We start from the raw sequence: 17050 nt of genomic DNA on the forward strand, positions 1-17050 counted from the left end.
GGAGCCGGCATTGTTCTGACAAACAGGAGGCTGCTGAAAGTAAGCTCCCTGTTTGTCAGAGCAAATTATTTAATCTGTTTCCCTGCATGCATATTTTCATGCAGGGAAACAGATGAAAACTGCGCCTTATGCAAGCTGGAGATGTTTGACAGCTCCAACTTGCAGAAAGTGGACTAATGTTTGTTTTTGCAAACAGCTACCTTCCAAGGATGGGTATCTTGGGAGGTAGCAGCAGCCATCCCTGGGGGGTGATTGGTCCCTAGGGCCATAAATAGCTCCATGAAGGGGGCTGCACACCCCCCTGCATCGTAGAAGACCCATGGGGGGTGGTCCCTTGGGTCGGGGTCTGAGACAAACCCCCTACATTAATTTATGTTAACCCTGAAGAGGTGGCACTCCCCGAGGCTGTGTGGGGGCCATGGGCACCACAATATTTTTAATAAATGTTTCCAAGGAGGTAGCATCCCCTAGGGCTTTGTTGTTGAGGAACGACATCAGTCCAGAATTGACGTCCTTCTCTACAATTTTTGCTACGAAGGAAAGACACAAGCTTGGTCGATAGTTGGTAGGGTCTCTGACATCTAGGTTAGGCTTCTTTAGAAGGGGAAAGATGGAGGTTTTTTACCACTCTTTAGGGAAATAGCTGGTGCTGAACATCATGCTAAGAATGTCCATAACATGAATTCAGGTGATATTTATTTATTTATAAAGTTTTACATAGCGCAAACAAGATCCCGAAGGATATCAGAGCACTTTACAATAGGGTGGAAAGGACATCAATGCAATAACGACAACAAGTAAGATTAAGAAACGAAAAAGATTTCTGTGGAGGGCAGGGATCCAAGGGGGAGCCAAATTCCATTTTGCTGAATTAACTCTCGACTTGATCCGAAGTTAATATAGAGAAGGTTGTCAATATAGTAGAATTGTGCCAGATGAGAAGCCAGAAGAGGACACAGAGAGAAATCAGCTAAGCTACCCGTGGAGGCATCGCCTATAGATCAGCTAACTCTAAGCCACCTGAAGAGGCACTTCTGAAAGGAGAGCGAGAGGGCTCGTTGTTGGGCAAAAAGATGTTATACACTGCTTTAACCTTGTCTTGGAAAAAGGAGGCTAATGAATTACAGAAGAATTGACTGACCACGTTATCTTTATTTTCTTGTAGCTTGGTCAGTTTTTTTATTGTTGCCAACAGCTATTTCTGGGAGCTTTGTGAAAACCTAATTTTAGAAGTGAAATTGAACTTTGTTCTTATAAATAATTTCTTTGTATGCTAAGATAGTACATTTGCAATGGTGGTGGGTATTTGTAAGATTGATATGAGACATGCAATGGAGGTAATTCATTAGTAGTCTCCTTTATATGTGGGAGTGTTTTGTTATGAGAGATTAATCTGAGATTTGGCATGTAGGCTATAGCAGGCACTATTACACCTCAAATGGACTCTGGGGTTTTGCTTTTGGCTAATTTTATTAAACCAGCTCAATAAATCTCTTATCTAAAAGAAGGAAAAACTTTTCGAATTAGAACGTAGTATATTTGAATTGGATTAAGTCATGGGGACCTTCCTCATTATTTTCCTTTTTTTAAATCAAATGAAGGAGGGTATTTTATCTGTTTTCAAGTAATGAATGTGTAGCTGAAGAGTACTGACACAGCTAACATTATGGTTTCACAAGACATGGTTTGAATACAACTTAATCTGCTTTGATGAATTTTGATTAATTTTAGTGAAAATGAATTTGTTTGTGCGAAAAAAATATATATATTATAACCATTATGAGTGTGTGATTTTCATAAGAATTGATTGTGGGTTGAAAAGTAGCACATTTTAATATTTAGACAAGAGAATCAATCAGAAATAGTCAGATTAAATTCCGGGATAAGACCATGTGGCGATTGTTTGGCGAGCAATTTAGAAACGGTATATAAGAAAGGGTTTGTTAAACCTTTGGTTCACTATGTAGTGGTCAGATTAGGACCATGTTTCTTAGAAGTGTGAAGGTAAGAACAATGGAATGTGCTGGGTTATATGAAATAATCACAGTTAAATGTAATCCTTGAGAGGTATGCACTTTAGATGTGCCACATTTATTTTTTATCTTTCAGCCTCCTTTTAACATGGCATTAATTCGTTAACTTCTGTACTAGAGGACCATTTGCATGATTTCCTATAAGGTGAGCCGATCGAATTTTAGATGGGTTAAAATGAGGAAATTTGGCATACAGTCATTATTTGTATTCATTCACATAGGGAGTTGGGGTGAGGAATTTCATTTACTGCAAGATGAATATTGGGTTAACTGAGTTCTTTGGATATGATTTAACAGGGGATGGGTTATTGAGAAGTTATCTTAGTATATTCAACTTTCGTAATCACTTGGCTTCAGTATCGGAGGAATTCATGCTTTCTGGGTTTGGGTGGAGTAACAGAAATATATTGTTAAAGCACGGTTTGATATAGAATAAAAAACATTTAGGGACTAATATTATCACATGTATTGGTATATGTGGAGTTGGGATTTTGAGCTAATGACTGACCTGAAGTAGCCATATTGATGAGAAAAGAAAACTCCAGGTGGGTTGCTAAAGAACATTACCTAAATTAACTGATGAAATTGGTTTTGGAGAAAGGTGACCACACAAATGTAGACAGGGTTCAGGGAGTAGAAGATCTATATTACAATCCCTTTGGGTAGTTGGGTCTTTATTTAGGTTCCTAATCGTCCTTTATGTTGGAATAACTTTTTTACAGACATATTTTTTTAAATGACTGCCTAGACTTAAATATATATTTGTCAGCATTGCAGGGATGTTGTGTTGGGAAAATAATTAAAAAAATATACATATTTGTTTTCTTTTTTGGTCCATATTATGAGATTGAAATGATGCAATTTGACACATTAAAACTATTTGTTCTTTTTCTAATAAATCCCCTTTGATTGTGCTTTTATATGAATGTAAATTACACAATTCAAATGTCTGTATTAGGGAATATCTTGTTCTCATGCCATATACATAGCTTGGCGGTGCCATTCTGATTATGACCATTAATCGAGATGTTTAATTCTGTTAATGGAATGGAAATCATGTTCATACAAATCTTTGTACAGTGAATATTATGCTTGCACAGCAGGTTTATAAGTTACCGGGCAATTTTCATATTGATTATGATTCCTTTACTAAGATGATTATGTTCAAATAACATAAATATAAAATAGTCTGTGGCTTTTGGAAGATTCATTGTATTTTGGAAGTACGTTCTTAACATTTACTTATTTTCGAATGACAGCCCAAAAGAAGCGAAACACATGTCAACTGTGTTAATCAATTAGTATTACTTGGATGAATGATATCATAAATATCATTTGGATCTGAATATTGGATAATCAAATGGAATAAAGTTGTATTTATTGACAGAAACTGGCCTGATCCTTTCTGAAAGAGAATCTATTCTTTTCCTCGGATCCCATATTCCACAGCCTCCCAAACTCCATCCGGAAGAGAGCAGCACTCGAAGACAGGAAATGATTACCCTGTTTAATGAATCAAATTTCCTCGGACAGAGTGACAGAAAAAAAGCTGTATTTAGACGGTGTAACAGCCTTTTCAATCTGAAAAGCGCCATTTTGATGCTGCATTTATGCTTACACATAAATGTAAATGTAAATGTATTTGAGCTTATATAGCGCACAGCTACCCACAAAGGGTTTCCCGGCGCTTGCTTAGGGAACCCGTCCTGGTATTCCCCTGTGAGATAACCCCGGCAGGGTATCCACAAGGTGAAAGCCAGGCATCCCGCCGCGAGGGGCCGTTGTGGAGATTAAGCAAGCTATTGCCCAGAGTCGCAGAGTGTGAACCCGTGAGTCGAGAAGGCACCGGAGCGAGAATTATCGAGTCCGTGGATTTTTTGAGCCCAAGACCCGCCGAGGCGGGGAATTGAACCCTGGTCCAGGGCCGATCTCAGCTTCCGGGTCTGCCGCCTCTAACCCCTGAGCCACACTTCTCCATAAACATAAACAAAATACTATACAATTCACTTTGCAGTGATTGATTGCATTTTACAATGCCTTCATGCCATTCTGTAATTATCGTGTGTAAAAAACACTTCAGCAGTCTTACCATCCATTATATCTTTTCAGACAACTCAGATCTGAAGTTAATTCATTAACCACCGCATTTGATGTTTCGCTCCCTAGGCCTCCATTTAGATGACATGTTAAATCCAGGGGTAATCTCTGCTGTTTTAATAATGATATCACATTCAGGATGCATGGTATTACCACTGGATGTAGGGCTTTTTTCTATCAAATGTGGAACAACTTGTGGTATTAATAACACGCATTTATACTTTGCTCTTTATGCAGTTTTTGCTGAGGGAAATATGCAGTCATTCCAATTTGACAGTAATTTGTGAATATTCCATTATTAAATGCACAATATAATAGTAATACGTCATAATGTGTCCACCATACATTTCTCTTCTACACTCATTTTTTGCTCCAATAAATCCTGATTAATCAGCGATATTGCCTTATTTTTGCTTGCTCTGTGAGATTCTTCATAATACATTTGAATCCTGCAACAAGCTAAATACCTGGCTTTTCAATTAACCAACCTTCCATAGAGGGAGATAGAGCGTGGTACACACACCTACTCAGCACCAGGCGGTAGTGCACTTTACAAATATACAATACATTTCCTCTATTGTGGCCCGCTTCTTTCCTGTTCAGGGTCTGATTCTTAAAATATCAGATAATATACAAGCAGAGGGGAGGACATTTACTAATTTGAGGAATTCACAAACCTTTCACCTGAAAGCCTGCCAGACAGCATATTGGAAAAGGTTTGTATTGTCACCTGTACAATTGTATAGTGAACAATTGCACATAGAGTAATGTTACTGATGTGTGAAAGACCATGTTTTTTTATTGATGGTGTAAATGTTTCTCCCTTTGGAAAAAAGCATACCAAACACCACGTCTATTTTCAGAAGTTTTCCCTTCATAGCCTAAAAAATAGGTTTTCTCCTGCTCTTTGCCGGAGTAACTCTTCAAAGTTTTACAGAGGGAGGTTGGATTTGAAGGAAGTTTGAGAAAACCTACAATTGTGTATGATTGTGGGTGTGCACACAAATCCAGGGCATTTGAGCCCCTTCAGCCCACATCCCCCTTTCACTCCCTCTCCAAGTGAGTAGCTTTGATTACAGGGAAATCTTTGTTTGGGTAAATTCACTTAAAAGGGTGTAACTAATGTATGTGCATTTCAAAACTAGTTAACTTGTAAAAATGGCTATTGTGTATGTCAGATACATTCAAACTTACAATTAGCTTTCAGAATCAGACCTTCAGTCTCTTCTTCCATTAAACTTTCATTAATACCAGTTTTCTATGATGCAGCTGTACCCTACTACAAATGATATCCATGGATATATTAACATGAAAGACATTGATTGGGTATAGAACAAAGGGAATATATAGTAATCTACATAGCAGCAGGATACATTAGATTATAAATCATGTGAGCCTGCAATCCTTGTATAAATCCTGTTAGTGACAAATGAAATGGCGTACCAGCAATGCCTCAGCCAAGGTGCAAGGCACGTCAGAGAGGATAATAAAAGCTGCAGTTTAAACAGTGAAAAAGAGAACTGCTTTTTCCTTCTAACCTGTTTTTCTGAAAGAAACACTTATCAGCAGAAAGGAGATATGTGTAGCAACATATATATTGTATAGATCGATGTGTCATACAGGACAGAAAATATTTCTGCAAGTTTCATACAATTTTGAGTTACACCAATTTTGACATTTGACATAAATTGGAATTATTCGAATATCTTTTTGCAACAATTTACTGCATTTCGTCAATTGATTGTTCACGCTACAGATTTCCCTTCCATTCTTTATACTAAAACCATACTATTCCTTTGGTATGAAAGAGCAAGACGCCAAGGTTTTAAGAGGCTTTAAGGGGTGTGTAATGGTGTGACCATTTATTATAAAGAATAAAATATAAAATACCCCCTGGTATTACAAGTCACCTCAGAGTTCCATGACCATAGAAAGGAACTTGGCATGCTGCTATGCTCTTCTAGATGGTCATGGAGCTCCTTAGTGATTTGTAATATCCTTATGATGTATGGCAGGGCAAACTGTGTGCCATAAATAGTCCTTCGAAATGTGGGGAGGGAGTGTTCTCTTTAGGAGGAGGTCCAAAGGATTGAGCTTAGATAGGTGCATGCTAAATGGAGAGTGGGTTAAGCTCCTGTTTTTGCAAGGAGGGAGTTCTAAAGCTGGCTTATTGCGCCAGAGATGGATTACTTTTTGGCTATGGTTACAATGAATTTTACATTCTTCAACTACAGAGTCCTTGCCGCTTAAACTTTGTTGTCCTTCAGGACAATCAGTAGGATATCCAAGTCAGGATGAGTTGATAAAATGTGGCATATGCTCCATAACCTTCTACCCTTCTTCTAGAACTGATCAGTCAGAAGTAAAATTGACTCTGACCACCTATTTAACATGGCAGTATGAAAATACCCACGCCACTGTGCAACAGCATTCTGATACAACATTATCAAATGTGGGGCCTATTTAGAGTGTGGATGATAAGATTCTCCAGCACAAACAAAGTAGATGTCCTCTCCGTTGTATTATAGTGTATTATGGCAAAACAGAGGAAGCCTCATTTGTGATGGAGTATCCCATCAGCCAAACGCTACATTTAACCCACTATTTCTTCATTCGCCAGTGCTTGTGAGCCTTACCCAATCTTCTGCATGTGAGGAAGGACTTGCTTCACCAACAGGAACATTGAAGTTACATTTGTGTTGAAAGCCTGAAATCACAAAGGGAACAATGAAAGTGGGATTGAATATCTTCTTTGAGATAGAGTCAAGAGAATCAGCCTTCCTCAGCTTGACTGCCTAGGATATTACTGCTTGCAAATCATTTTTAGAGTAAGTTGAGCATGTATTTATACTTTTCCTCAGTTTTTTTTTACCTACCATTGCTCCAATCATAAAGTGCCCCTCTAAATACAGTATAAAGAACCCATTCATTAGTGGAATACCATCAGTAGCATAGTTTGTACCGGTAATACGACAGCTTTGAAAGACATCTTTTAAAATTACCAGGAGAATTATGCTATTGTTTGTGTATCTCCTGCCACTTCCACTGCATTTCCTGGTAGTACTGTCCATAGTTCCTTCGTCGTATGGAACTGAAGAATAAACAGCAACTAGTATACTATACATTTATTCATGTCCATCCCATTACTACCACTTTTTTAAGCAAGGAGCGTGCTGTAAACCCAAAGTGTTTTTACAATGTTTAATCATAAGGAGTTAATCATCAATGGGACACCAATTTTTTAAAGATACAATTTGGGAAGGACCCCTTCAAAATATCAGTTCCAGCATTGGACAGCATAACTAATAATGGATCTGGTTAGCAAAGAGCATTTGATATATGCTCAGATATGTCAATAGCAAATGAGTCCTTAAGTTGGTCAGAGAATTAAAGTGATCTCTTCTGCTCACTGTCTACTGGTGATCAAGCGCAGGGCACACATGAACATTGATTCCAAAGTGGCAGCTGAGGGGATCTATTGGCTTAACTGCTCCTGAAATAATTTGCTATTTGAGTTGGTAAAGGGTCAAAAGTAAGCACATGCTGTCATTTCCAGGGAGTGCTGTTGGACCATGTGGGGCTCTCTACAGGCTGTCTTGTTCTTATTGGTACCGGAGGTAATCTGTTGGCCTTTAGGTCTCTGATTGGTTCTGTATTTTAGCTGCTGAAATAGTTGGACGTGTGATTCCCTTCTGATTGCATGGTGGTGAATAAAAGCGACATGATAATTTATTTATTTAATGGTTTTTACAAAGCATTGGTGCACTTGGGTGAGTGATGGCATTTTGGTGAACTGCTGCAGTCCATGTTCCAAAAAGCTCTGTGCACCATTTTGGTTTCATCCATTTTGTATCCTTTCCTATGGTGTAAGTCTTCCAAATGGATGCTCGATCACTGTAATAATCCTGGGAGAATGTGGGAGCTGCAACCTCCAGTGTCACCTATTAGTATAATTTCTAATGACTGCAGTTTGTTAGGAAAGGGTATCTGGTAGGTGTTGTTCAAGGTGGGAAAATAGACCTGTACTGTAGCTGAGTATGGAAGATTGTTGTATGCAGATAATTCTCTTTTCTGGCAGATGGGACTCAGTAAAATTCAGTGTAGCCTGATGCACAGTAATGTTAATACCGTACAATTCACCTGGAAACCAAACGATAATGTACATTTCTTTTCTGAAAACAAGTGTAATCTATTGTGTTATTTATATCTAAAATTGGTTCGGTTGTAGCTTTTGATTGGTACATAGTACATTTTGTGAGCTTGCATCCAGTTTCTAAGGCCAATTTTAACATAGCTGTATTTTTGTATATAATTGTGTTTGAAGTACATTTTACTGAGCCTCCCAGTAATACTATTGAGCTGAGTGGGGACTCTCAAAATAAGAGCCTTTTAAGAGCTATGCAGTCTTACCTCAGTCCACTCTTCTTCTGTGTGGTCAAAGATGCTCTTGGCATCGAACCCCACGGCTGCATTGGAGAATAGATAGTCAATTCTCCCATGTTTTTCTAAAGCCTTATTCAAAAACAAATTCAGAAAATTAGAGGACCATGAAGCACTCAACATGCAATTATATGGCATTAGTTAGCATATCTAGGGCGAAAGAAAATGTTTCATAGATAGTAAAAAACAGTGGTGTACAACATAGATCCAGGTGGGCAGAAAGCATTCCAACTTTTAAGAATACCCACCTAACATACATTTGCATAACTAAACTTTGAATTGAATTAAATTACATTGTTAGTAATTAGGCCTCCACATTTGTTTATGATAATACCTCTCCTTTCAAAGAAACCACTATATCCTTCACAATTTCTAACCAAGGACCATTGGGTAAGTCCCTACATGCCATCGGAGGAAGGTGGGATTTGCAAGCCTTCTTACTACTCTGACACTCTATACATGATCTTTACAGACATTTCAACAGCCAAATCAATACCCGGGGACCATAAATATTTTTGAAGATGCTCCTTTAGTTTACCAATCCACTAATGTTCCCCATAGGCAATGTAAATCACACTACTCCCTAAATCTTCTGGGACAACTAATTTGGTGCCTCAGAATAAGAGCCCTTCCTTGCTAAAGAGTTCACACTTGACTTCAGAATACGAGTGAAGTGCAGAACAAAGAATTCCCTTCTCCAAACACTGATGAAAACTAGAGTCAACACCCACGCCCTTCCATTCCTCCTGAGTAATTACACTGTGGGTGATAAAATCTATTGTTTCTTCAATGCATAACTCATCTTCCACTGAACGCTCTTTCACAGCTGAATCTGAAAAGTTGGAGACTAATCTTGGCAACAGTTAGCTGTGTAGTTGACAGACCCAAGTGTGTATTCCACATCAAAGGAGTATTCTTATCTGCCTCTACGCAGATGATATTTTAGTTTACGTGGCCTCCCCCAAGTCTTCCATCAACAGCCTATTTCATGTCATCACAAATTTCGGGAAATATTCTGGCTATTCCATTAATTGGTCTAAATCAGTGTTGTATATCTTGTATGGCCCCCCGCCCACCCTGCCCCGAGGCTACTCCATCACTTTGTCCCTCAACGGTTTTAAGTATCTCGGCATCTTCATCACTTCAGATCCTAAACTTTTCTATGACCGTAATCTACTCGGCCCATTGCAAAGGTTACATGAAGATATCTCCCATTGGAGATCATTGCCTCTGTCCCTCCCCGGTAGGGCAGCCTTATTGAAAATGCTGGCACTCCCACGCTTCCTATATGCTTTCCGGAACTGCCAGTTTCCCATCGCAGATTCGATTTTTACGGCACTGGAAGGGGATTTGCGCCTCCTATTGTGGGATGAGGGACACCTCGAATCGCCCTCTGTAAGCTCACCAAGGGATGGTATGATGGCGGCATTGCCCTACCCGACATGCGCCTGTATTATTGGACATCCCAACTGGTGGCCACAAATCACTGTATCCACGGATCACCCGCGAACCCAGCATTTCATCTGGAACGCTACCAAACATTGCGAGAAGGATACTTAGGGGCTCTATATAGTAAACCTGTTCGTAATCGCTATGTGGGTCCAATAGCACAGACAATAGCTATATGGCATCGAGCTACTAAGAGCCTGGGTTGGTCTGATCGGTTCACCAAGGCCACGCCCCTATGGTCCTCACAGAGCCTTGACTCCCTATGTTTCAAATTCGGTTTTGACAAATGGGACACCATCGGAATCTCCTCATTAGGAGTCTTTATTCACAAGGGAAAACTTTTAACCTTCCCCGACCTCCAGAAGAAACACGCACTCACTCAGGGAGAAGCCTTTTGATACTTGCAAATTAAACATGCCATTCATATGAACATACATGATCTCTCCTCTCTCACAGAAGCCTCACCCCTTGAGGATAGACTGCTCTCTGAACCCCTTTTGACTAAGGCAATTTCATGCACATATCGTAAACTATTCAATAATCTACCTGATTCTTTTCCAAGCCCTACGCGACAAATGGGTGGGTGACTTAGGACACCTAGAAGACGAAGACTGGCTAGCGGCACTGATGTCCCCACGGGAAACAGAAATAAACCATTGCTTCCGCCTGATACAGCTAAACATTTTACACAGGACATACATGTCTGGTCCCCTATTGGCTAAGATAGGCCGACGCCCTGACGTCCTGTGTCTAAGAGGATGTGGCTTGACTGGCACCTTTTATCACACCCTCTGGGAATGTCCTGTAATTCAACTCCTATGGACAGGGGTGACCAAGAAACTAACGGAGGCGTTGGGGAAGCCAATCCCAATGTCACCCAAGGGAGGGATCCTCAATATTTAGGAGGCGACGGATCTGACAGAGGTGGAGCGTCAATGGCTGGCCCGGGGATGTCTTCTCATAAAACGCTCGATAGCAATGCATTGGGGCACGTCTGAACGTCCGCTAATAGTGGGCTGGGTGGCAGAAATGGACAAATCAATGATTGCTGAAAAAAACGTCTATAAACTTAGGGGCTGCCCCAAAAAATGGGACAAAAATTGGGGTCCTTGGAATGTTTATAGGGGCGAGATTTGTAGCTCTCCTACTGCTGACATGGCTATGAATAGAACTAGACCTATACACCAAGACTCCAGTTGATATCAGATGTCTATGATTGCACTGTTTACCATATCATATTGTATATGTCATTACGCTATTGAACTGCTGACTCTGCTCTGTTTTTATTTCAATAAAATATTATTTTTAAAAAAAATAGTATTCTTGAGGCTTGACAACCTATTTACTAATGCAAACAGATACCAAGTCAAGGCCTTTCTTACAAAAAATCTCTCTCAGAGGTTCATTATGTGATCTAATGGTGAATTAGGATTTTCACTGGAAACACCAAATTTTTCTACTGCCCCATTCACAGCTATGGCCCCCCTCTCTTTTACAGAGTAATTATACTCCGCTACTCTGAATACTCTGAAAGCACATGCTAATAGACACTCCTTATTGTTATCTTTCCACAATAAAATAGATTGTTGATACAAAAAAAAGTAGTTCTACCAGGCAGAACACACATATATCAGGAGCTGTAACTACAACTATGTTAAGACCCTCTAAGTTTTGCTTGCACTCATCATTCTATAAACACTCAACACCCTTCTTTATGATGTGCTTCTAACTACCATGTTGTCAAGAGTATTGAAAATGTTTCTAGTATAGAACTCTACCATCCCCATAAAAGTCAGAACCTCTGCCTTAGGTTGAGGAGTTTCTAGCTCTGTGGTGGTTTCTACCAGATCACTTTTGGTGGTACTGATTGCTTGAGATTGTGTGTCCTAGAAGAAATGTGCTCCTGTCCAAAACTTCACTTATGTCTCTTAAGGTTGAGACCCTCCTGATTCAGTCTTTCTAACACACATCATGCCCTAGCCATTTGCTCATCCCAGTTTTTACCATATATCAGATTATCATACTGGACATATATCAAGCCATCCAGGGCTACTACAACACCCTTTAAAGCCCCCTTTAAAGCCCTTTGGAACTTAGAAGCTGATGAAACGAGGCCAAATGTCATTCTTAAAAATGTATCCATCCCAGGGGTATGGCAAATATCATGAGATCTATCATGCAGTCTAATATGATGGAAAGATGTTACATCCATTGTAGTGAAGAACTTGGAATCAGGTTTAGTAGTCAACAACATCTCTATCAAATTTGGTAATTGAAATTAGTCCAAATGTACTTATTCTTTATCCCTCAGAGGTCAATACACAGTCTACTGTCCCTACTATCCTTGCAAGAAACCACTACTGAAGCCAACCACCCAGTGGCCTCTACAGGGACAATTTTATCTTCTCTCATAATCTTTTCAGCTCTGATTTTACAGCATCTTGCATACTGAGTGGTATGTTTCTCCCCTTTGAAACTACAGGGGACACATTCTTTTTAGCTTACTTTTATGGGAATAGCTCTTAAGAAAGCCTCACATCACTCATTGATCCCAACATACATACTTGGACATCAACATTGGGATCTAAGAAAATTCCTAAGATTTATAGGTGGGACCAACCTAGAGTACTGCCTTCCTAATTGTAAACTTAGATTTTGATGTCAGTTAAATGCCCTCCAAACTCAAAGAGTGCTATAAAGTACCCCATAGTTTATTAACTTGGCCACCATCACTACGGTGTCTGGTATCCATTTTTCTTAGAATGACATATCCTTCTGCCCACCCAATTTAGATGGGTTGGCATGTCGCCTTTTTTTTTACTGTCTATCACTGACTGTCAAGCAAACCCTTGCAGCGAGGGACAGTAATATGTAAATAATACATGCCCCACCATGGAAGATGACTCCCAGGGCAAGTTGAGCATTTTTTTTATTTTGAAATAAAATAGTTTAGTGCCGGTTTGTGTCATGCTGACGCAACCCTGCACCAAACACCAATATGCATTGTCCAGGACTGAGGTTCCTGATAATGCTTTATAAATGACCACCAGCAGCGAGACTGATGGCACCCTCTCAGTACTGAAAGTCATAACACCACTACTTCTAGCCTAAAGACATTTGTAAAGTCTGGATAGACCACTCAGAAAGGTGAATTATCTCCACAAGTATAAAATACACTGTTTATTTGGTGTGCAACAGCATATGAGTCAAGTGATATAGCTGTGCAAATTACTTGTACAGCGGAGAGTAAAGAACTGTCCCATATGTTATTATCTAGTACCATATTCAAAATAATTGCTTTGCAGGGATAGTAGGACCCGGCCCTACATTGAGAAAAATATAGCTGAGTGCTGGTCTCCCCTCCAAATGGAGAATGCAAGCAGTTGACATTTTCGTGAAAGGGGTGTGGCTTTAGGGCAGTTCCTGTACTAAAGGCACCACATCTTTGTATACCACAAGGATTCCCTTATCCATTTAACCATGTTCACAAAAGCTGGCCTTTCAATTGTTTGCGTTTGGTGAGTTCTTGCCTGGAATTACGCTTGAAAACTAGATTTGTAACTATTTAGATACCGTTTTCTGTACTACCTCATGATGTATTTCTTTTTTTATATTAGGCTCACTTAATACAGTTTGAACTGGTTAGTAACATTTAAATAGGAATGCATCCAGAAGTTCAACCACTGAATAGACTTTGAACTTGGTATCAAGTTTTTCCTATCAGTTTCATATACAGAAAACACCTTGGCAAAGCAAATAGGCCTGGATTTATTGTTTCAATGCTTGTTAACACAGGCATTCAAAAATGATGTTTACGTGTGTTGCATACACAAATGCTGTTTATTATATTTAATTATGTCATATTAACATTGGCCAATGTTGGAAAAAAGTAGCAAGAAAGGATTGCTTTCAATACAGAGTAGCTAAAGGAGATAATGATTTGAACCTATCACACATTGTGATGGCAAAATGTACTTTTTAGAATTAAAATGCGCCTTTATGAATTCCAATTGAACAAGTTCCTTGGAGGCAGAATGATACACCAGTAGGTGAGAAAGGTATACTCTTCTGGGTGCAGTCTAAGCACCTTTATGTATATTTAAAGAACTGATAACAATATGACATTAGAATACATGCCAGGCATGCTCCGCACAAAGACATAACACAATGATATAACACAAAACAGTCAAACCAGAATGCAACACAAAAACCACAATATAGCACAATAATGACCCAATGCAATTTTTCACAACAGCACAAACATACAACATCCCCTCCACAACAAAGTACAACACACAAATATGTAACAACATTCTGCTCACACATTACTACCGCCATAAATCTGCTTTTATAAACACTGTGGTAAAATTTGGTTTTTGCAACCACTACTTTACTTACCACCACAAGCTACATTAGCATTAGTGCCAGTCAAAACTGTTTGTGATCCAACCTCAGGAATTACGGCCTCCTCTACAGTAATGAGGACCTCCAAGACAGCTATGAAGAGACTGAATGAGAGTGAATGAGGGAATGGAGTTCATTATTAAAGAGTACAAATTAAATCCTCCATTGAAGCAAATGAGGGCATCCACTACAACAATAAAGAGCGTGAATCTGTGGCTCTCCTACAGTGATGAAAAGCTATTAGGAGGTATCATTCATTTCAACGCGAAAGACCCAAAAAGTCAAGGACCAGAGTTTGAATACTTCACTTATTGTCAAGCAGGATTTGCAAGTTATTATATCATTGCATTTTTATCATTATTTCACCCATCTATTTGTCTATTTGTGTGATCTACAAGCTCAAGATCAAATCTCCTTTATAGTAACTATGGATCTCTTCTACATTGAATAGTGCAATGAGGCCATTCAAGCCAAAATCCTTATCAAAATACAAAGAGCACAACACTGTGCTGTCTGCCAACCCCCTCAAGTTGAAAAGCACTTATCATATTATTCAAGCTCTAAACTCACTTCACTGGTCACCTGTCAAACAAAGCGCTTGGACGCCCATGGGCAACAACTGCGCTCTACAAATCCCCAAGTTTACAAGTTTACAAAGTATTAGATTTACCACCCTTTAAAGTCTTGCCTTGCTTGGCATTTCACTACCATGCCAACCTTTGTACTGTCTACCCTCCAAGTCGAAGCTTTATGTCGGCCTCCCAACCCTCTCTCTCAAATTCCTCTCCAAAACAAATTTATTGGGGACAAGTCCCAGCAGCAACAATCCTCCTCCATCTGGAACCCTCCTGTGGCTCTCTGGCAGGAAAGCAACTTTTTATCATTCCACTGACATTCAAAGATTCACGTCTTCCATGGAGCATTTTCATCTTGATTAAGACCACTAATCTGCTTTTTCCACCCCTCTTCCTCATTGCAGATGCTTACATTTTTCACTATGTCACGTGAATGTCTTTTACAAAAACAATTTAAAAAATACAGAAAGACTCTAATGTTACAGGGCAAGAGTAATGTAACTCTGCCATTGAGTTCACAGAAGATTAGAGTGCACAGTGGGTGGGGGCCCTAGACCATTGACTGCTAATTCTGTAAGCACAGGCACAATAGAAGAATATCAAACAGTGCACTATTTAATCTCAGAAGTGAAGAGACACACGATAGACATACCTGTGCAGCTCCCATGCAATGTTAAGGTGTTTCTAATGTGGTTATATTTTGTTGCATCACTAACAATTTGCAGAATTTATTTTCACCTTGATAACACTTGCACACATTTTTATAGTACTGGCTTTGAAACAAGTTATCTATGATATGTAGAAGTGTGTTTTCCTGACCCTTGGTAACTAGGCCTCAATGCAGACTAAAACACCATCTTGTTCAAGGCAGAAGTCATCTTTGTCACTCATGCCTTCGCCTCATTCCCTATTGTTACTGTAGCACCAAGTTAAGCAGATTATTATTTATTCATTTACAATGATAATGTTATTGTTCATGCATCCTTTCATAAACTTAGCCCGGCTCAGTCATGAACTACAACTATTTCTTCAAGGTCCTTCCACCAGATCACTGTGCCCTGTAGATTTATATAACACATTGTTGTTTACTTATCTTATTTGTTCTAGCATCCCTGGATGACATTAGCATAGAGAGGGCAGAATAAGTATTCATGTAGTGAGTTGGTGCTTGCTTCTTAAGGCAATATAAAGTGTAATTTTACTGTGTGCTCTCAATTGCTGATGAAATTAAAGATTTGCTCACGCCACAGTGATTCAGTAGTTATGTTACTTTCATATGTGTTAAATAATGTATAAAACCCCTCGATTTCAGGGGTGAGCCAGAAGACTTTCCTGCTCTACTAAGGATGCTGTTCAACACTCTCCCGATTTTGCTGCCCACTTGAGAGTTACATTAATTTCTGATTTCACATTTCTCTGTATCTCCGTATTGCCCTATTTCCTCAAAGCCTTTATAGCATTGACACTGTATCACCTTATTTTACAATTTTGTAGTAAAATGCATGAACTTTTCCATTGGCCTAGATATCAGTTGTTGAGTTGGCTCATGTGCTTAATTGTCTGCATTTCTGATTTGTGATGCATAGATAGGTGCTGTAACATGTGGGTCAAAGGTGTGATTCTCATGAGAACTTAACCTTGATTTGTAGTGATTTGTTCCAACTATTGAGATGTAACAGGACCACCAAGGATGGGAGCTATATTGTATGAATGACAAATGTGATTTTAAGCAGTATTCTTCTTACTTTAACATGATCGGATAGGAATGCCATACCTTTGCACAGTCACACCAAGCGGATGAATCTTATTGTACTTCATCCTATAAAATTAGCCTTAACCAGAGGACAATGGCCTCAATTTCCCCATATCATTAGAAGGCGACACTCTTTTGATCTGACCTATGATTTATGACTTATTTACTTGGTTTGAATTATACTTGGGTGTCTATTTCATTCATTGCATATCATTCTGAGCTTCAAGCTTTTATATGAAAGATGACTGACTTACTCTTTGCCTTTAATTTGTCAATAAATCTTCCTGGTTTCCTTTATA

General features: G+C 39.2%; 1 protein-coding gene across 3 annotated transcripts in view; it reads right to left on the reverse strand.

Moving 5' to 3' along the window:
• Positions 1-17050, reverse strand: part of LOC147684074 (dehydrogenase/reductase SDR family member 4-like) — a 75478-nt gene that overhangs the window by 33285 nt on the left and 25143 nt on the right. For all 3 annotated transcript variants that reach the window (XM_086944430.1, XM_086944431.1, XM_086944432.1), the window contains 2 exons: positions 8541-8642; positions 6767-6837 (listed from right to left, as the gene is read on the reverse strand). In XM_086944430.1, the coding sequence (XP_086800556.1) occupies positions 6767-6837; positions 8541-8642 (173 nt within the window). The remainder of the gene's footprint in view (positions 1-6766; positions 6838-8540; positions 8643-17050) is intronic.

This window comes from Lissotriton vulgaris, chromosome 11, assembly GCF_964263255.1.
Source record: "Lissotriton vulgaris chromosome 11, aLisVul1.2, whole genome shotgun sequence".
In the NCBI taxonomy this organism is placed as follows: domain Eukaryota; kingdom Metazoa; phylum Chordata; class Amphibia; order Caudata; family Salamandridae; genus Lissotriton; species Lissotriton vulgaris.